Source organism: Bos indicus, chromosome 3 (genome assembly GCF_029378745.1).
Source record: "Bos indicus isolate NIAB-ARS_2022 breed Sahiwal x Tharparkar chromosome 3, NIAB-ARS_B.indTharparkar_mat_pri_1.0, whole genome shotgun sequence".
NCBI classification, from domain to species: Eukaryota; Metazoa; Chordata; class Mammalia; order Artiodactyla; family Bovidae; genus Bos; species Bos indicus.
Genome location: NC_091762.1, coordinates 1,714,465 through 1,736,373, shown reverse-complemented (window position 1 = coordinate 1,736,373; position 21,909 = coordinate 1,714,465). Strand labels below are relative to the sequence as shown.

At 44.0% G+C, this 21,909-nt stretch overlaps 1 protein-coding gene across 1 annotated transcript in view; it reads right to left on the bottom strand.

The window, feature by feature from the left end:
• GPA33 (glycoprotein A33) overlaps positions 1 to 21,909 on the bottom strand; it is a 55,814-nt gene that overhangs the window by 17,533 nt on the left and 16,372 nt on the right. The window contains exons 2-4 of the mRNA XM_070782448.1: positions 21,233 to 21,387; positions 12,388 to 12,604; positions 945 to 1,097 (exon numbers count right to left, since the gene is read on the bottom strand). Coding sequence (XP_070638549.1) covers positions 945 to 1,097; positions 12,388 to 12,604; positions 21,233 to 21,387 — 525 coding nt within the window. The remainder of the gene's footprint in view (positions 1 to 944; positions 1,098 to 12,387; positions 12,605 to 21,232; positions 21,388 to 21,909) is intronic.

Below are 21,909 nucleotides of genomic sequence, written 5' to 3'. Positions count from 1 at the left end.
AGTCCCCTCACTTGGCGGAAGCCCCTGTCTGTGCCTTCATTTGGTGGGACTCGCTCTCCCGTCTCATCTCCTCAGACCTGCTGTCTATACCCACCGCTCCACCACCCACTTCCTTTCCACCCATACTGGATAGAAAGTCTTCCCAGAAGTTAATCCAGTGGGACTTTCCAGACCTTGTCTTTCTTGATCTTCAGGAGTGGTGGGTGCAGCTGGCTAAGCAGCTGGTGGAAACAGGGCCCAGGGATTCCACTGGGGTTTTCCCACATTAGTTGACTCCAAGGTAATGGCAGCGGGATGTTTATACAAAAGGCAGCTCCTTTTCTCTTTCCAGTTTGTTTCCTGATTGAAAGGTCAAATACCAAACTGCCTGGTACAAAACCAGTCTCCTGGCAACCACAGCAGAACCTACCATTTCCTTCCCTGAGAATGTGGGAACCTCATAGCAGACCCAGTTGTGTAGTGGGTGGGACCATATAACAGGGTTGAGTTTGTGGGTGGGAACCAGGGCAGTCCGAGATGTATCTGCCTAGGTAAGGGATGGAAATAGAAACTTCTCCGTCCTTAAGTGGAGCCACAGAGTCAGACTTGAGGACTCAAATGTACACTTTAGGACATAATCATAACCAAAACTAAAACCCCGCGAGTGCTTGTGCAGCGACTGGTTACTGATACATGCTTACTCAAGAGAACTCAGTTATGGGGAATAAAGAAAACAAGTTCATGTGTACAATGTTATTATTTGTCACAATAACCTATGAGGTGGGCACTATTATGAGAAAAATGCTGCTTAGAGAGATGTCCAAGATAATCCAGTGCAAAATGCAGGGGGGAGAGGCAGCCTTCAGGGGCACCTGACTGGTCAGCCCAGGGTCTCCTCTGGCAGTACACATCACATGAGCGGCACCTCGATGTGGGGCGCTGGCCTTCCTTGCAGACCTTTTTACCTGGTGTGATTTGACGCTCTTGGTGCAGGACATCGTAGCTCTTCCAGCTGTACTGAGGGGCTGGGGAGCCCTCCTTTGACTGGCAGGTCAGCTGGATGTCGTTCCCAATGACAGTCTCTCCCTGGATGCCACAGTCTGGCTTGGAGGGCGGCACTGTGCAGGGGAAGAGCCAGAGAGAAGCCAGGAATTAGTTGGGGCTTGGTGACAACCACTCCCTCACCCCAACACACACCAGTTGCCTTGTTTGTTCACAGGCAAAGAAAGGTAAAAACCATTCTTAGCTCACATGCCATAGAAAACAGTCTGCAGGCTGGATTTGGCTGCAGTTTGCCTACCCTTGGTTTCAGTGAAAGCCTCTCTCTCTGAAACCCTTCAATGTTAACTTCTTAGCAATGTTCCCTTCAGTTAAGCAGAACTCTCTTCCTGTGCTTTGCTGATGAAATGGAATTACCACAAGTAACTGGGTGATGGAAGAGCCCCCTGGCGGCAGTGGGATTATGTGCAGGGTAGAGAACGAGGACTGAGCGGATGGAGGGGGCAGGAAGGAACAGACACACACAAAAGAAGCCCACAGAAAGAAGGTTGCGAAAACCAACAGGCCACCCTCAATGCACAAGCCCAATCTGATCGCTTAGAATTCCTGAAGACCTTAAGCCAGGGTCGTTCACTCAACACTGTAAGTTAACACACCACTGTGTACAGTGGTTTGTTCTACAAAAATTCTGTATACCTGACTCTGCTGGGCATGGAGATGACATAGTGTGTGAGTTTTTGTGTTTAAGGAATCCAGTGGGGGCAAAAAAAAAAAAAAAAACCATGACCAGGCAGGACGCAACAATGCTGAGACAGAACAGGCATGACAAGGGACACTGACCCAGTCGTGAAGCCAATAGTGGAGGTGCTGGGAGGGGTTGGAGAAGAGATGGGGTGGCACTCCAGCCCGAGGCAGCAGCCTGTGCAGAGGCCCTGAGGCAAGAAGACTCCAGGGAGTCCTTTTGGGTGGGAGGAAGAGGACACCAGTGGAAAGTACTATTACTGAATTCCTCAGCGGCAGGCCTGTCCATCCTGCTTCTCTCTTCACATGCCCCCTTGGACGGCTTGCTTGCCCCAACAGTGCTGCCCTTTCTACAGTGCAGACTGCACAGGCGCACACTCGCTGGGCATGGAGGGTGAATTCCAATCTCCGCTCCGCCCAGGGCTGCTGGGAGACAGGAGGCACCTCTCCCCTCTAGCCTTACATCTGCTCTGGTATTTGCTCTCCGACAAAGGCAGGTGGTTGCTGGGTGTGCCCCCTCATTTCCTGTTGTCTTGGTGAGGGGCAGCCAGGCATGGAGCAGCGTGGGGAAAATCAAAGGCATTTCCCACTGCCACCCTAATCAGTTAGTCCCTAAACCTAAAAGGCCCTAGGTTCAAGAACAGGACTCAGGTATCCATGCCCAGACCCCGGGGACTGAAGCAGCCTGGGGAGGAAAAGGCTGCTACCTATGGGCTACTCTCACAAACAGCTCTCTGCCCTCCCTGCAGGCCCAGCCAGCAGGTATCTGCAGGACAGAAAAAGAGAGCATCACTTCTGAGGAGACTGGCTACTGGTCAAAGCTGTTCATGAGCCAAGCTTTATCTCTTGAGCTCTCCGCAGGTCCAGGAACATTCCTCCCTACCAATAAAAATTCTCACCCTTGCTTCCCAGGTACTCCTTTAACAGGATCCTAACCTTTTATTCCACAAAACAGACTGGCCACAAATACAACACCACCTTTGAAGTCTCTCACTGACTCAGAACCATGCTAAGGGTGCATGACTAGTAGCCAGCATATGCTGTACATATCCGGTGACTAGCTTTCTTATGCCACCGTTTGCTGAGGGAATATTATTAAAAACAAATCCTTAATCCACTCTAGTCAAGGCTATGGTTTTTCCAGTGGTCATGTATGGATGTGAGAGTTGGACTGTAAAGACAGCTGAACACCAAAGAATTGATGCTTTTGAACTGTGGTATTGGAGATGACTCTTGAGAGCCCCTTGGACTGCAAGGAGATCCAACCAGTCCATTCTAAAGGAGATCAGTCCTGGGATTTCATTGGAAGGATTGATGCTAAAGCTGAAACTCCAATACTTCGGCCATCTCATGCGAAGAGTTGACTCATTGGAAAAGACTCTGATGCTGGGAGAGATTGGGGGCAGGAGGAGAAGGGGACGACAGAGGATGAGATGGCTGGATGGCATCACCGACTCGATGGACGTGAGTTTGAGTGAACTCCGGGAGTTGTTGATGGACGGGGAGGCCTGGCGTGCTGCAATTCATGGGGTCGCAAAGAGTTGGACACGACTGAGCGACTGAACTGAACTGAACTGAATCCACTCTAGAGGCAGCAGTAGAAATAACGGCAAACAAGGGATCAATCACTTCCTAGGAGACCCACCTTACGGAGAAATACGTCAGGGTCCTTTCCCCAGGCCCTAAACCGAGGCACCGCCAGCCCTCACTTCATCCAGCTCCTCCCCGAAGCTCCCCTCCGCAGCCCTCACCATCAAGAACAGCTAGGACCTAGAATCATACAGATCTAGTTCAAACAGCCCTTCCACCCGCTGACGCGGGGGGCGGGGGGATTTAGGACTCTTGTAGATCTTGGATTCTCAGTTGGCGCGTCCCAGCTCCTAAATAAATTGTAGATAATACCTGAATATTTATAGAGGGCGGAGTGATGGGAGGGAGCTGGTCCAGGCCTCTGCAAAGCCTGCGACTCCCGCTGCAGACGTCAGGGGGCGCCAGAGGCCGGGAAGACGACCAGTCCTGCCCGGCGGCGCCAGGTCCCGGGTCTCCGGGCCAGGTGACTGTCCCTTGGTGACCAAGACGGTTCCCCTCCTTCCGGAAGCTCCATGCTCACCTCAGTTTACTGTGAGGTCACGCAGTCTGAATGGACGACCCCATTTAATTCAAAAGCTGTTCTGCCTAAAATCAGCCCGGCACCAAACCTTTTGGAAATGAAACTTGTAAAAATCTTTTTTCCTGGGTTTACTTAACATATAGTACCAATTATCTCTCTTTTTAAAGCAAAACTGTCTTTTCACCGAGTTTCATAATCTCATTAAATTTGTAGTCTTTGCTGTTCGAGTTTAACTAATTCGTCTCTTAAAGTGCAGCTGGTCCTAAGAGAGGAGAGGGGGGAAATCCAGACATTCACACTTGAATTGGGCCCGGCTGCCCTGCCTGAAACCAGCTTGCTGCCAGAAGAAAACCAAAGCCGTTAAATACGGAAGCCAGAGGAGCCAGAATCAGCCAGAGAAGGACCAGGTGGAGCAGAGTGAGGGACTCAGCTGGGGGTGAACCAGGATAAGGGGAGAGGGTGAGGGAGGGCAGACAGTGCAGAAGAGAAACTGGAGAAAAATGCTCGTTTCCCTGGCTGGGTAATCTCTCTCTCGGGAGCTAATGCAGATAAAATTAAGTGCTGTGAACACAAAACGGTTTAATGCAACATTAATTATAATAGCTTAAATTGGAAACAGTGTCCAGTTCTGCGACAGAGGACTCAGCATTCCCTTGCTGAAGTGGCATGAAGCTTAAAGAACAGCAAGTGCTAAGACAGCACGTAATGAAATGAAAAGAGAAAAGTTCCTATGGTTAGGTTACAGATTCCGTTATGTATGGAAATAAGGATGTGGCTAGGAGCTGGAAGAAAACATGGAGAAATAAAACCCAATGATATATGTGAATGTTTGTCTTTTTTTGTTTCATCTTTCTTTAAATTAGTATATTTTTAAGAGACAAGGGGGTCATCAAACACAGCTATTTGTTTATTTGTGTCAGGAGTAAGGTCCTCGGAGCAGGAGAACAAGAACAGGCCAGCAGAACAGAAACAGGCTTCTTTCTAAGAGTCCGGTGCACTAGAGATTTTGACATGAGGAGCCCTTCACAAAGAGGCGGACTCTTGATTCCACGGGGCCAGTAGAAAAACCATCACGGCACTCCACCTGGTCAACCGAAACACAGCTGTAAAAATGCCGTAAGATAATAAAACGTGATGGTGTCAGCCTTGTCCAGCAGATTAGGGGAGGTGTTCCTGCAGCTCTAAGACCATCAGAGCTCCCCATGAAAACCTTGAAATAAATATCCATGTACTCAGAGGGCTGTGGGGCTTCCGTGTCCCAGACCTAGGTTCAGACCTTCAGTGTGGAAGAGCAGTTACAGAACCTCAGTTTTCATTGAGTGATGCTTCCAAGATGGGCATGTCCCGTGGACAGTGGGCACATCCATGGCTGGCACTGCTCTAGCCTCTCCAGCCTTTTTTCACTGGCATGGGCACAGGAAGGGCAAGATACAAGTTAATGCAATGACACCATAAAACATAATTGGCAAGCTTACATCTGCCACAAAGTGAAACAAAGGGTATGCTGAAAAGTTGTCAGTCACGCAGAGTTTGGGAATCACCCGGAATTGGAAGGCTTGATGGTTGGGAACAGTGAAGGGATTTGAGCATCAAATCCTTGTTTGCATCAAAGCTTGGACACTTTCTAGTGGTCATTTAACTGCTTGGATCTCAGTGTTCCCTTCTATCAAATATGAGTGTTAATACCCACTGTCACAGATGTATTGCAAAGATGAAATGAGATCATATCCATAGAGGACTTATTGAGATGCCTGGCACATACCAAACAGACACTCAAAAAAGGATAGTTGTTATGATTGTGAACTTGGTGTTACTTATTAAAAGACGCTTACTCCTTGGAAGGAAAGCTATGACCAACCTAGACAGCATATTAAAAAGCAGAGACATTACTTTGCCACAAAGGTCTGTCTACTCAAGGCTATAGTTTTTCTAGTAGCCATGTATGGATATGAAAGTTGGACCATTAACAAGGTTGAACACCAAAGAATTGATGCTTCTGAACTTTGGTGTTGGTGAAGACTCTTGAGAGTCCCTTGGACTGCAGGGAGATCCAACCAGTCCATCCTAAAGGAAATCAGTCCCAAATGTTCATTGGAAGGGCTGATGCTGAAGTTGAAACTCCAATACTTTGGCCATCTGATGTGAAGAACTGACTCATCTGAAAAGACCCTGACGCTAGGAAAGCTTCAGGGTGGGAGGAGAAGGGGATGACAGAGGATGAGATGGTTGGATGGCATCACTGAGTTGATGGACATGAGTTTGAGTAAGCTCCAGGAGTTGGTGATGGACAGGGAAGCCTGGCGTGCTGCAGTCCATGGGGTCACAAAGAGTAGGACACGACTGAGCGACTGAACTGACTGATACAGGCAAAGGTCATTGCAATTTGATGATAGTTTACAAGAGAAGACACTATACATGGACATCACCAGATGGTCAACACCGAAATCAGATTGATTATATTCTTTGCAGCCAAAGATGGAGGAACTCTATACAGTCAACAAAAACAAGACCAGGAGCTGACTATGGCTCAGATCATGAACTCCTGATTACCAAATTCAGACTTCAATTGAAGAAAGTAGGGAAAACCACTAGACCATTCAGGTATGACCTAAATCAAATCCCTTATGATTATACAGTGGAAGTGAGAAATAGATTTAAGGGCCTAGATCTGATAGATAGAGTGCCTGATGAACTATGGAATGAGGTTCGTGACATTGTACAGGAGACAGGGATCAAGACCATCCCCAAGGAAAAGAAATGCAAAAAAGGCTGTCTGGGGAGGCCTTACAAATAGCTGTGAAAAGAAGAGAAGCAAAAAGCAAAGGAGAAAAGGAAAGATATAAGCATCTGAATGCAGAGTTTCAAAGAATAGCAAGAAGAGATAAGAAAGCCTTCCTCAACGATCAATGCAAAGAAATAGAGGAAAACAACAGAATGGGAAAAACTAGAGATCTCTTCAAGAAAATTAGAGATACCAAGGGAACATTTCATGCAAAGATGGGCTCGATAAAGGACAGAAATGGTATGGACCTAACAGAAGCAGAAGATATTAAGAAGAGGTGGAAGGGATACACAGAAGAACTGTACAAAAAAGATCTTCATGACCCAGATAATCACGATGGTGTGATCACTGACCTAGACCCAGACATCCTGGAATGTGAAGTCAAGTGGGCCTTAGCAAGCACCACTACGAACAAAGCTAGTGGAGGTGATGGAATTCCACTTGAGCTATTTCAAATCCTGAAGGATGATGCTGTGAAAGTGCTGCACTCAATATGCCAGCAAATTTGGAAAACTCAGCAGTGGCCACAAGACTGGAAAAGGTCAGTTTTCATTCCAATCCCAAAGAAAGGCAATGCCAAAGAATGCTCAAACTACCGCACAATTGCACTCATCTCACATTACTAGTAAAGTAATGCTCAAAATTCTCCAAGCCAGGCTAAAGCAATACGTGAACTGTGAACTTCCAGATGTTCAAGCTGGTTTTAGAAAAGGCAGAGGAACCAGAGATCAAATTGCTAACATCCTCTGGATCATGGAAAAAGCAAGAGAGTTCCAGAAAAACATCTATTTCTGCTTTATTGACTATGCCAAAGCCTTTGACTGTGTGGCTCACAATAAACTGTGGAAAATTCTGAAAGAGATGGGAATACCAGACCACCCGACCTGCCTCTTGAGAAATCTGTATGCAGGTCAGGAAGTTAGAACTGGACATGGAACAACAGACTGGTTCCAAATAGGAAAAGGAGTACGTCAAGGCTGTATATTGTCACCCTGTTTATTTAACTTATATGCAGAGTACATCATGAGAAATGCTGGGCTGGAAGAAGCACAAGCTGGAATCAAGATTGCTGGGAGAAATATCAATAACCTCAGATATGCAGATGATACAACCCTTATGGCAGAAAGTGAAAAGGAACTCAAAAGCCTCTTGATGAAAGTGAAAGTGGAGAGTGAAAAAGTTGGCTTAAAGCTCAACATTCAGAAAACAAAGATCATGGCATCTGGTCCCATCACTTCATGGGAAATAGATGGGGAAACAGTGGAAACAGTGTCAGACTTTATTTTTGGGGGCTCCAAAATCACTGCAGATGGTAATTGCAGCCATGAAATTAAAAGATGCTTACTCCTTGGAAGGAAAGTTATGACCAACCTAGATAGCATATTCAAAAGCAGAGACATTACTTTACCAACAAAAGTCCATCTAGTCAAGGCTATGGTTTTTCCAGTGGTCATGTATGGATGTGAGAATTGGACTGTGAAGAAGGCTGAGCGCCGAAGAACTGATGCTTTTGAACTGTGGTGTTGGAGAAGACTCTTGAGAGTCCCTTGAACTGTAAGGAGATCCAACCAGTCCATTCTGAAGGAGATCAGCCCTGGGATTTCTTTGGAAGGAATGATGCTAAAGCTGAAACTCCAGTACTTTGACCACCTCATGCAAAGAGTTGACTCATTGGAAAAGACTCTGATGCTGGGAGGGATTGGGGGCAAGAGGAGAAGGGGACGACAGAGGATGAGATGGCTGGATGGCATCACCGACTCGATGGACGTGAGTCTCAGTGAACTCCAGGAGTTGGTGATGGACAGGGAGGCCAGGCGTGCCTCGATTCACGGGGTCACAAAGAGTCGGACACAACTGAGTGACTGAACTGAACTGAACTTCCCTCCATTTAAGAGGATCCCCTTGGTTTGCAGAGCAGGGGGACACAGAGACTGGGTCTTTAGTTACGTGGAATGGGTACAGTTTCCTGCCCTCCTCTTACACACCTAAGTAAACACATTAGTCTTTATTTGGCCACAGAAAGCCTGGAATCCAGTCATTATAGATTCGCCAATATAGGTCAGAAAATCTGATATATCATCTTCCTTATATCATTAAAATGTCCTTCCATTGCAAATTAATATGTAAATTGAATATAATTCCAACCAACTTTTTTTAAACATAACAAAGTGATTTTAATATTAACATGAAAGAATAAATGTGTAAAACTGATTTGGAAAAGTTTAGTAAGAACAGATATTACATAGTGCCAGATTTTAAAAGCCATGCACACAAATACTGATAACTAAATATGTTTGTGTGCATGCGTGTTTGTGTCTCAACACAGACTATAGACACACTATAATCACAACAATGTGATATTGGCGTAGGAATAATCCAAAGGAGAATAAATGAAATAAGGAGTAAAAAACAGCTGTGTGTATGTAGCAATTTAACTTGTGACAAACCTGGCATTCCAGTGGGAGAATAATTGTTTCTTTGGTATAATAAATAAATGATGTTGATGTAATTGGCTATCCATTTGGAAGAAAACAAAGACCCTTAGTATCCTGTGTTCAAAAATGAATTCCTGATGAAACAAAGATCTAAGGGTAAAAAACAAGACTTACAGACATAAGAAAAGAACATTAAGTTCATTTTTATAACCACAAAGGTGGTGTGAGAGACCTTGTACAGGACAACAGTCCCCAAATCCAGAGCAGAAAACATCAATGGGATATGGAGGGACTTCTCCTGTGTCTCAGAATGTCCACTAAAATCTTCAAGTTGAGGCTCTGAATGGCTAGCCTCCCTGCTGAGGAGAGGAGTGGCCTTCCCAGGAGTGAATTCTCTAATTATCAGTTGCCCTCCTCCTTCCCATTTAAGAGAAGACTAGAGATTCATCAGAGAGATTTCTTTAAAGAAGACTGTCAGAAATAGGGACCATGAGCATTTCTCCTCCTTCTCTTGGTGGAAGGGAAGGAGGTATTTCCCCTCATCTCGTTCCCAGCCGGGGAGGAACCAAAAGAATACCATGTGGAGATAGCGGTTGTCTATTGTCAGGAACTGGCATCTCTCACTCCTCGCTGAGACTTGTAAGGAATCATTAAGTTCCTACAGTCTACTCCTGGAACGTGATGTTGGAAGGGCTTTATAGATGTCCTTGGGTATCTGAGGAACCATCTGGGGTCACATTCAGGTCCTACCTCTTGCTCAGAGAAGCTTGCTGGAGCAGACTGCAATGGCAAGGTGAGGAGAGCATGCAACAGTGAGAAGGATCTGCCCTTCCAGGTGCAGAATAAGGACAAGGCGTGTTCTTGTCACACTGAAAGGATTTGGCCTCAGAGAGCTGTTGGCTGGGTCAAGGGGAGCCCAGAGTGGACAGTGAAGAGTAAGAGCAAGTTACCATAATCAGGGGAAGGTGGAAAAGGGTGAAAGATGTGAAAATCTGCCCTGCAGGTGCGCAAAATACTTGTGTCAGGTGGATCCTTTGGTGGGGCCAGTGCTGAGGAACCCTATCATGCACCCCACAAAAGAAACAGTAGTGGGATGTCTGCTCTGATTGGGATCATGGGATAGCAAGAGAAGACGGTAAGTGGCCTGGCTAGGTGATTACGGCTTTGCTTTCCCCTTTAACACTTGGCCATGACCTCAGAGTCACAGAAGTGAGAGTGGGAGGAAGTGGACTAAGGAGAATAAGGAAACAGACCCAGCCTTTAATCCACTGCTGGTCTCCTCACCTTAGGTGGTCAGCGTCAAGTTAAGGAGAGATGTGACGCTTATCTGGGCTTCCTAGGTGGTGCTAGTGGTAAAGAACCTGCCTGCCAATGCAGAAGACATAACAGATGAGAGTTGGATCCCTGGGTTGGGAGTATCCCTGTAGAAGGGCAACCCACTCCAGTATTCTTGCCTAGAAAATCCTCCCATGAACAGAGGAGCCTGGTGCGCTATGGTCCATAGGGTCGCAGAGTCAGACACAACTGAAGTGACTTAGCATGGATGTGAAACTTGAACTGAACAGATTTTTTTTCACTTAGTCAATTAACAAAATTTATAAAAAATTAAGCTTCCCTTGTGGCTCAACTGGTAAAGAATCTGCCTGCAATGTGGGAAACCTGGGTTTGATCCCTGGGTTGGGAAGATCCCCTGGAGAAGGGAAAGGCTACCCACTCCAGTATTTTGGCCTGGAGAATTCCATGGAATTCCATGGGGTCACAAAGAGTTGAACAGGACTGAGTGACTTTCACTTTCACAGAAAAATTAAGAAGATTGATAATATTCAGTTCTGGTAAGAATATAGGAAAACAAGCATGATCATATAATGTTCATGGCAATAGTAAGTTGCTTTGGAGAAAGTAATTTGCCAGTATGTAGTAACTTTTAATGAAGGCAAAGTCTTTGACCTAGAAATCCTTCTTTTTAATTTTTTTTTCCTTGATGCCTAATGATGTTGAGCAATAGAAATCCTACTTTTAAGAATCTATCCAACAGAAACAAAGATAACACAGTAAAAGAATATGCATATACATATATATGTACATACATATATGCACACATATTATACATACATATATATTTGTACAAAAAATGGAAACAGCTTGAGAATGCTCATCAGTATGGGCCACTGGAATAATCAGTACATTCATGCAAGGGAATGTATTATATTAATAGGTATATTTGTATGTAACGATCTGGAGAAATTTACATGAAACATTAAGAAAAAGAAAGTTACAAAAAAACCTTTATAATATGATTTCTTTTTTTAAGAAAAGGAAAGAAAGGAAAATGAAATGTGTGTGTGTGTGTGTTGAAAGGACTTGGAGAGGAGTCTAGAAGAATGCACACAAGTACTAGCCTTGGCCACCTTGTTAGCACTAGGGTGCAAGGAGGAGATGGTCATTCTTTATTCAGGGCTTTATTGTTTAATTCACTACAATGATTCAAAAACCCAGGCAGCTACCTTATGCAATTAAAAATAAAATCCCACTATGTAGTGTAAAGGGGGTAAAATGGAGGAACATGATCCATTTCTTTGGTTTAAAGTATGGCTAAAAAGTATTGCTACCCACCAGTGTGGGGATCATTTCTTAGAGTAGACACAGGCTGGCTCACTAAAGGTTTTCCAACAACTGTTTGACATTGAGTCTCTGGGCCTCATCTACAAAATGAAGATCCTAAAAGTAGGTGATAGTTCCAATCCTTCCAAAATGATAGACTCCAATAATAAGCTATTTGTATAAAAAGAGTGTTATTGTGGGACATATTTCAGAAACAATAGAACCTGATGAATGGTGTGTTAGAGCCAAGGTCTGGGGAGATGGTGGTGTGAAAGACTTCTACTGATTAGCTGAATTTAGAGCTGCAAAAGATGCCTGACTTGTAAGAGTCATGATTTGGCCCTCAGCATCAGAGCAAGACAGTTAGAATCTTTCCAGTAGGATCTAGGATTGCCATTTTTCTTCTCTTTAGTAAGTTTTCCATGAAAAAGAGAGGAGCTGGTGTGAAGGAAAGAGCACTGGAGGAAGCATGGACAAGAATCTCCAGAGATGACCCCCAGGGACCACTCCAAATCAGCCTTGACCTCTGTCCTGGGGAGCTGTATGCCCAGACAGAATCATATTTGGTTCCAGGGGGAGAAGCAGACCCCCCAAGCCTCCGGACAGACCAGATGAGGGGAGAAGTCTTAGCTCTTCATTAGGCATTGCTTCCAGTTTTATCTTGCCACCAGGGTGCCTCCTCCTCACACCCCACCCTCCCCAGCCTCTTCCTATCACCCCAGGAAGGAGGAAGCACTCACCAAGGACCAAGAGATAGGCACGTGACTTGGAGACGCCACCCAGATCTGACGTTAGCAAGACGGAGCACTCATAGGTGCCATTGTCATCCATGGTCAACTGGTCAATGGTGATGGAGGCATCTGACTGCTCGGCGTTGTTTGATATTCTAGCACGATTCTGATAAAGTTCACCGTAGACATATTCTTTGGTCAAAAATGCCCAGATGAGCACGCTTTCCTGGAAGGAAGAAGAAATATCACTTGGTCTTCAGCCTAAGGCCCTGGCATGATGCTGCAGCCTGTCCTGTCTACCCTCACCAACCGTCCCCAGGCCCAAATGTACTGACAAGCCGACCCTGCAGAACAGAGAGCTCCACATATGGGGCCCACTCATGGATTCCTCTTATGATCTATAGTACTAAAAGCCCGGGGCACTGGAGGAATCAACCTGCCTGACTTCAGGCTCTACTACAAAGCCACAGTCATCAAGACAGTATGGTACTGGCACAAAGACAGAAATATAGATCAATGGAACAAAACAGAAAGCCCAGAGATAAATCCACGCACCTATGGACACCTTATCTTTGACAAAGGAGGCAAGAATATACAATGCAGAAAAGACAATCTCTTTAATAAGTGGTGCTGGGAAAACTGGTCAACCACTTGTAAAATAATGAAACCAGAACACTTTCTAACACCATACACAAAAATAAACTCAAAATGGATTAAAGATCTCAACATAAGACCAGAAACTATAAAACTCTTAGAGAAGAACATAGGTACAACACTCTCCGACATACATCACAGCAGGATCCTCTATGACCCACCTCCCAGAATATTGGAAATAAAAGCAAAAATAAATAGGATCTAATTAAAATTAAAAGCTTCTGCACAGCAAAAGAAACTGTAAGCAAGGTGAAAAGACAGCCTTCAGAATGGGAGAAAATAATAGCAAATGAAGCAACTGACAAACAACTAATCTCAAAAATATACAAGCAACTCCTGCAGCTCAATTACAGAAAAATAAACGACCCAATCAAAAAATGGGCTAAAGAACTAAACAGATATTTCTCCAAAGAAGACACACAGATGGCTAACAAACACGTGAAAAGATGCTCAACATCACTCATTATCAGGAAAATGCAAATCAAAACCACCATGAGGTACCATCTCACTCCGGTCAGAACGGCTACTATCCAAAAGTCTACAAACAATAAATGCTGGAGAGAGTGTGGAGAAAAGGGAACCCTCTTACACTGTTGGTGGGAATGCAAACTAGTACAGCCACTATGGAGAACAGTGTGGAGATTCCTTAAAAAACTGGAAATACAACTGCCGTACGACCCAGCAATCCCACTGCTGGGCATATACACCGAGGAAATCAGAATTGAAAGAGACACGTGTACCCCAGTGTTCATCGCAGCACTGTTTATAATAGCCAGGACATGGAAGCAATCTAGATGTCCAACAGCAGATGAATGGATAAGAAAGCTGTGGTACATATACACAATGGAGTATTACACAGCCATTAAAAAGAATACATTTGAATCAGTTCTAATGAGGTGGATGAAACTGGAGCCTATTATACAGAGTGAAGTAAGCCAGAAAGAAAACCACCAATACAGTATACTAACGCATATATGTGGAATTTAGAAAGATGGTAATGACAACCCTGTATGCGAGACAGCAAAAGAAACACAGATGTATAGAACAGTCTTTTGGACTCTGTGGGAGAGGGAGGGGGGATGATTTGGGAGAATGGCATTAAAACATGTATAATATCATATAAGAAATGAATCGCCAGTCCAGGTTGGATGCAGGATACAGGAAGCTTGGGGCTGGTGCACTGGGATGACCCAGAGGGATGGTATGGGGAGGGAGGTGGAAGGGGGGTTCATGATGAGGAACACGTGTACACCCATGGTGGATGCATGTTGATGTATGGCAAAACCAATACAATATTGTAAAGTAAATAATAATAATAATAATTAAAAATTTTTTTTAAATATTTAGACAGAAAAAAAAAGAACAAAGCAGTTCCTCAGAGTTATCTGTGAGGCTGTCTCCCAGGCTAAAGTCCTTAGTAATGTCCCAAAATAAAAGTTAATTCACAACCAAGAAAAAAAAAACCCAGGGCAGGTAGGCACTTCATACCAGAGGCTTTCACCTCTTGTAACCTATGGCACCTCTTACTTACTCCATTTTAGTTCTGTTCTCAAACCTTTAGTCAACCAATATTAATTGAGTATATAAGATGTCCAGGCATTGAGTGGGGCAGTCATCCATGGCTTGCAACCCCCTTTATTTATTTGATCTTACCTTTGGAATTTGTTTATTCATCAATATACTCATCATTTATCAAATAAAACATGGTACTAGCTAAGATCACTACTTTTGAGCCAGACAGCCTCAATTCAAATCCCAGCTCTGCCACTTAGTAGTTGTATGATCTTGAGCAAAATATTAGAGGAAAACAATAGAATGGGAAAGACTAGAGAGCTCTTCAAGAAAATTAGAGATATCAAGGGAGCATTTCATGCAAAGATGGGCACAATAAAGGACAGAAATGGTATGGACCTAACAGAAGGAGAAGATAATAAGAAGAGGTGGCAAGAATACACAAAAGGACTATACAAAAAAAGACCTTCATGACCCAGATAACCATGATGGTGTGATCACTCACCTAGAGCCAGACATCTTGGAATGCAAAGCCAAATGGACCTTAGGAAGCATCACTACAAACAAAGCTAGTGGAGGTGACAGAATTCCAGTTGAGCTATTTCAAATCGTAAAAGATGCTGCTGCTAAAATGCTGCACTCAATATGCTAGCAAATTTGGAAAACTCAGCAATGGCCACAGGACTGGAAAAGGTCAGTTTTCAATTCAGTCTCAAAGAAAGGCAATGCCAAAGAACGCTCAAACTACCGCACAATTGCACTCATCTCACACGGTAGCAAAGTAAAGCTCAAAATTCTCCAAGTCAGGTTTCAACAGTACATGAACTGTGAACTTCCAGATGTTCAAGATGGATTTAGAAAAGGCAGAGAAACCAGAAATCAAATTGCCAAAATTTGTTGGGTCATCAAAAAAGCAAGAGAATTCCAGGAAAACAACTACTTCTGCTTTACTGACTACACTAAAGCATTTGACTGTGTGGACCACAACAAATTGTGGAAAATTCTTCAAGAGATGGGAATACTAGACCACCTTACCTGACTCCTGAGAAATCTATATGCAGGTCAAGAAGCAACAGATTGTACTAGACATGGAACAGTAGACTGGCTCACAAATAGGGAAAGGAGTATGTCAAGGCTGTATATTGTCACCCTGCTTATTTAACTTATATGCAGAGTACATCATGAGAAATGCTGGGCTGGATGAAGCACAAGCTGGAATCAAGATTGCTGGGAGAAATGTCAATAACCTCAGATATGCAGATGACACCACCCTTAAGTCAGAAAGTAAAGAGGAACTAAAAAGTCTCTTGATGAAAGTGAAAGAGGAGAGTGAAAAAGTCAGCTTAAAACTCAACATTCAGAAAACTAAGATCATGGCATCTGGTCCCATCACTTTATGGCAAATAGATAGGGAAACAATGGAAACCCTGAGAGACTTTATTTTGGGGGGCTCCAAAATCACTGCAGATGGTGACTGCAGCCATGAAATTAAAAGATTCTTGCTCCTTGGAAAAAAAGCTATGACCAACCCAGACAGTTTATTAAAAAACAGAGACATTATTTTGCTGACAAAGGTCTGTCTAGTCAAAGCTATGGTTTTTCTAGTAGTCATGTATGGATGTGAGAGTTGGACTATAAAGATGGTTGAGCACCAAAGAATTGATGCTTTTGAACTGTGGTGTTGGAGAAGACTCTTGAGAGTCCTTGGACTGCAAGGAGATCCAACCAGTCAATCCTAAAAGAAATGTTCTGAAGTCCTAATATTCATTGGAAGGACTGATGTTGAAGCTGAAACTCCAATAATTTGGCCACCTGATGTGAAGAGCTGATTTATTTGAAAAGACCCTGATGCTGGGAAAAACTGAAAGTGGGAGGAGAAGGGGACGACAGAGGATGAGATGGTTGGATGGCATCACTGACTCAGTGGACATGAGTTTGAACAAGCTCCAGGAGCTGGTGATGGGAAGCCTGGTGTGCTGTAGTCCATGGGGTCACAAAGAGTCAGACACAACTGAGCAACAAATATTTGACTCCTTTATGAGTCTCTTTCTTCTTCTACAAAGTGGAGATAATGATAATAACACTTGTATCATAGGATTTTTGTGAGGATTGAAGTAGATAATATATGAAAAGCAAATGGCATTGAGCCATGGGCTTAATGAAGCCACCTCAGGTAAGCAAGTAGAGAAATGGCAAGCCCCCAAGCTACTTAATTGAGAAAGTCAGAGAGAGGTCAGAGAGATAAGAGTGGAAGCCAAGATAAGACTATCAGAAAGCCAAGAGAGAGAGATTCTGAGATGGGGGAAGTGGCTGATCATTAGAAAAGCTAGGGAGAAATGAAATAAGATGAGGACAGAATCAGTACATTAAATTTAACAAAAGAGAAGTTGCTGGTGATTTTGGTGGAGTGTTAGGGGAGGAAGGCAGACCATGCTGGGTAGGGAAAAGAGTCAGGTCTGAGGTCTGCATGTACTCTTTATGCAAATCAGGAAAAGATACTCTAGTTGTTGGACAGACACATCTGTGCCAAGCTAATGGTGATCAGGTCCCCTGGGCTGGGTACCCAGATGCATAATTCACCCGGTCACATGCCACAGCTCTGGTAGGAACAGATGACTCTCAGGAAGCTTGGCTGAGACAGGGAAGAACAAGAAAGTAAGAGATGAGGACCTGTCTTGAGCTGTGGATGAGTGCATGGATGTTGGTCTTTCTCAGTTCAACTTTTTTTCTGACCTACTGGTTACAGCTATCCTAAGGCTTCCCCTTTCTTGACTCTCCCCCATGTCATCTCCCACTCTTGCTAGTACCTGTCACAATAACCTCCTTGAGGGCATAGATGTAATCCTTTTCTCTGCACTCTTACTTGCTATCAAGTAACAGCAAATTAAAATTAAAAATAGGGCTGTGACAGAACTCACAGAGTATTCTCACACCTAGACAGCATGTTAAAAAGCAGAGTCATTACTTTGCCTACAAATGTCTGTCTAGTCAAGGCTATGGTTTTTCCAGTGGGTCATGTATGGATGTGCAAGGTGAACCATAAAGAAAGCTGAGCACTGAAGAATTGGTGCTTTTGAACTGTGGTGTTGGAGAAGACTCTTGAGAGTCCCTTGGACTGCAAGGAGATCCAACCAGTCCACTCTAAAGGAGATCAGTCCTGGGTGTTCATTGGAAAGACTGATGCTGAAGCTCCAATACTTTGAACAGCTGATGAGAAGAACTGAATCATTAGAAAAGACCCTATGCTGGGAAAGATTGAAGGCAGGAAGAGAAGGGGCTGACAGAGGATGAGATGGTTGGATGGCATCAACAACTCGATGGACATGAGTTTGAGCAAGCTCTGGGAGTTGGTGATGGATAGGGAAGCCTGGTGTGCTGCAGTCGATGGGGTCGCAAAGAGCTGGACACAACTGAACGACTGAACTAAACTGAACTTACTTGCTCTCAACGTGATTGCCTCAAATCCTTTAGGAAGTAAGGGATCAGTCAACATAAGATCTTTAGTATTTATCTCAAAAGAGGTAAATATATCTTTGTTAGGTGCCTGGCAGAGACCTAACATCTGGTTTGCTGAGAGAACATGTCTTCAGTTTCTGCAAGCTAACGGCAGCAGCTGCCTTCTCTAGGTTTTTTCCCTGGTATTCTGGAAACAGATAGGACAGGTACTCTGGCCCATCAGGGTCCCTTGGGCAACAGAGAGTAAGGTGCCTCAGGCCAAGAATTACTCTCCTTTCTCCTCAGCCCTGCTGCTCTAGGACTTGGGTGTCTTGGGTCATCCCTTCTTCTCTGTCAGGAAAAAGCTTAATGCCTTCTCTCTGAATAGCTGGGGATCTAATGCCAAGCATGTTTGCACTTTAAAAGTAGAAGTAACTTTAAAATTGATGAATAGGGACTTTTCTGGTGGTCAGTGGTTAAGACTGTTTCCACGGCAGGGGGTGAGGGTTTGATCCTTGGTTAGGGAACTAAGATCCCATATGCCACTTGGTGTAGCAAAAAAAAAAAAAAATTAAACCCAAAAAACTTGTGAATAGATGTCCCTCTCCTTACAGTTAAAGAAATGTGAATTTCATCAATAATGAGATATTTTCCCACTCATCAAATTCACAAATATCAGATAGTTTGAGAATAGTCTGAATTAGAGAAATAAGTGCCTGCACTGTTGGTGACCCTGAAAATTGGTCTGATATACAAAGAAGGCAACTTGACATTTATCAAAATTTTAAATTCATATAGCTTTTGACCCCAAAGTTCCATTTTAAAATAATTTATCTTATATATGAATACATATGTATAAACAATTACAATAGTAAGTATAAATATATACCTAGAGACATGCATATATGGATATTTATTGCAATATTATTTGTAGTAGCAAAATATAGGGAGTAAAACAAATGTCCATCATTGGTACATATAGAGCATTCATAAAATGAAATATATAATATGAATTTTTTAAAAAAAGATAAATATAAATGCACTGACATATGGAAAGAGCTCCAAAGTATATTAAGAGGAAAAAATCCAAGTGGAGGACAGTGTGCATGAAGTTTATAGAAACTTGAACTTACATATTCATATGTAAGTTCATATGTAAATATATGCCTATGTTTACATGTGATGCATCTACAGATCAGATCAGATCACATCAGTCGCTCAGTCCTGTCCGACTCTTTGCGACCCCATGAATCACAGCACGTCAGGCCTCCCTGTCCATCACCAACTCCCGGAGTTCACTCAGACTCACGTCCATCGAGTCAGTGATGCCATCCAGCCATCTCATCCTCTGTCATACCCTTTTCCTCCTGCCCCCAATCCCTCCCAGCATCAGAGTCTTTTCCAATGAGTCAACTCTTCACATGAGGTGGCCAAAGTACTGGAGTTTCAGCTTTAGCATCATTCCTTCCAAAGAAATCCCAGGGCTGATCTCCTTCAGAATGGACTGGTTGGATCTCCTTGCAGTCCAAGGGACTCTCAAGAGTCTTCTCCAACACCACAGTTCAAAAGCATCAATTCTTCGGCACTCAGCCTTCTTCACAGTCCAAGTCTCATACATGACCACTGGAAAAACCATAGCCTTGACTAGACAAACCTTTGTTGGCAAAGTGATGTCTCTGCTTTTGAATATGCTATCCAGGTTGGTCATAACTTTCCTTGCAAGGAGTAAGCGTCTTTTAATCTCATGGCTGCAGTCACCGTCTGCAGTGACTTTGGAGCAGGAGAAGGCCACCCCAAAACCTGGGAATAGCGGCTGCCTCTAGTGGGCTTCCCAGGTACTGCAGTGGGAAGAATCCCACCGATAATCCACCTGATGATGCAGAAGATGTAAGAGACCAGGTTCTACCCCTGGGTTGGGGAGATCCACTGGAGTAGGAAATGGCAACGCACTTCAGCATTCTTGCCTGGAAAATTCCACGGACGAGGAGCCTGCCAGGCTCCAGTCCATGGGGTTGCAAAGAGTTGGACACTACTGAGCACACACACTCACACACTCATACACACATACACACACACACACACACACACACACACACACACACACACCTCTAGTGAGGGGAATAGGGGACTGGGATTCTAGAGTGGAAAGCAGATGTATTTTCGTGTATATGAATATATACATTTTCTGAACTGGCATAAAGAACCATTGGAAGGAAACACAAGAAACCAGATCTTAGCCAAAAGTGGTATTCACAGTACCGAATGATTGTGGCAGAAATACCAATAAATTAGAGTAAATGCGGCCCCCAAAGAACCAGTAGCAGTGAAAATTAGCCTTGTCTGGGAGAAAGGGGAGATAAGGGGATTAGGGTATGGAAACTGGGGAAGGGATGGGACAAGAGTGGCAAGGATGGGAATGAGACTTATCAATGTACTTCTTCATGATGTTTTAATTTTTGGACCATAGGATTACTATCTATTCCAAAATAGAAAATAAAATCTCCCCATACTCCCTGAAAGAACCCAAGCAGGAAGGGAAAAAAGCTACAACAAAATTTGGTCTCTGGGAGAGCTCTGTGTTAATCAAAAGTGATGACTGACTCAAATGATACAGTAAAGGTCCCTTGAGACTGGACGAGAGAAAGATGTTTGAGGGAAGGTAACTCTTTCAAACTAGAGATGGCACAGTACAGCCCTCCCTGGGTCCAACATTCACTGCTCCTTCCCCACCCAGCCCAGCCCGGGCATTAACGAGGTTTAGTCTGTCTAACTTGTATTGAAAGGTTTTGTAGTGCACGTCATCTAAGACAGGAGTCCCCAGCCTCCAGGTCACAGGCCGGTACTGGTCCTTGGCCTGTGAGGAGCCCGGCCACACAGCAGGAGATGAGAGGCAGGCAAGCGAGCAAAGCTTCATCTGTGTGTACAGCTGCTCCCATCACTCGCATTACCACCTGAGCTCTGCCTTCTGTCAGATCAGTTTCTGGAAAATAAGCTCAGGGCTTCCACTGATTCTCATGATGATGAGTTGTATAATTATTTCATTGTATATCAGAATTTAATAATAATACAAATAAAGTGCACAATAAATGTAATGTCTTGAGTCATCCCCAAACCACCTCCCACCCCCCAGTCCCTGGAAAAATAGTCTTTCACAAAATAGGTCCCTGGTGCCAAAAAGGTTGGGAACTGCTGCTCTGTGGTCAGGTCATACTCAGTCCTATATGCATGCTCCCAGCATTTTAAGGATCCTTACCGTATGACTCCTTAGAAGCTTGTCCCACTGGATAAATCCTTCTCGGTTGGGGGAGGAAGTCTGGTAGGAGCATGGAAGGGTAACATTTTTCCCCCTCGCAGCCCGAAGAACATCCTTTGGGGTTTCCACAAAGATGCCATGGACAGTCACCCAGACTGGAAAGAAAGCAGGAAGTAAATGACATGGCATACCCACTCACTATCCATTGGATCTCCTCCAACCACAGCTCAACACACTACAACTGCGATCTTGGCCATGGCACACCGGCTATTCTCCTCCAAGCCTTGGGTGAAGACAAACACGTATACCTTGGTTCACCCTGTCCCCGTCCTGCAGCATCTCAATAAAGTCAAGCGGCTTGTGTGCTGGGCAAAAGCCTGGCTTTGAGCCTCAGCCCCACCCCTCCCTTTAGGCATTGTGTGAACTTTTCTTAGCCTCAGCTCTCATCCAGAAAAAGGGACATTAATACTTTTCAGAACTGTTTGGAGAATTAAATGAGATAACATGTAAATGTTTTGCTTAATGCCTGGCACATAGAACACACTCAATAAATATTTCCCCCCATCTTTTTTTGTTGTGATGATAATTCACTCAATATTTAATACATATTTATGGAGCACTTATATATGATAAATTTGAATAAGATTAAGTTAAGGTAAAGAGAGAGAGGGTACTCC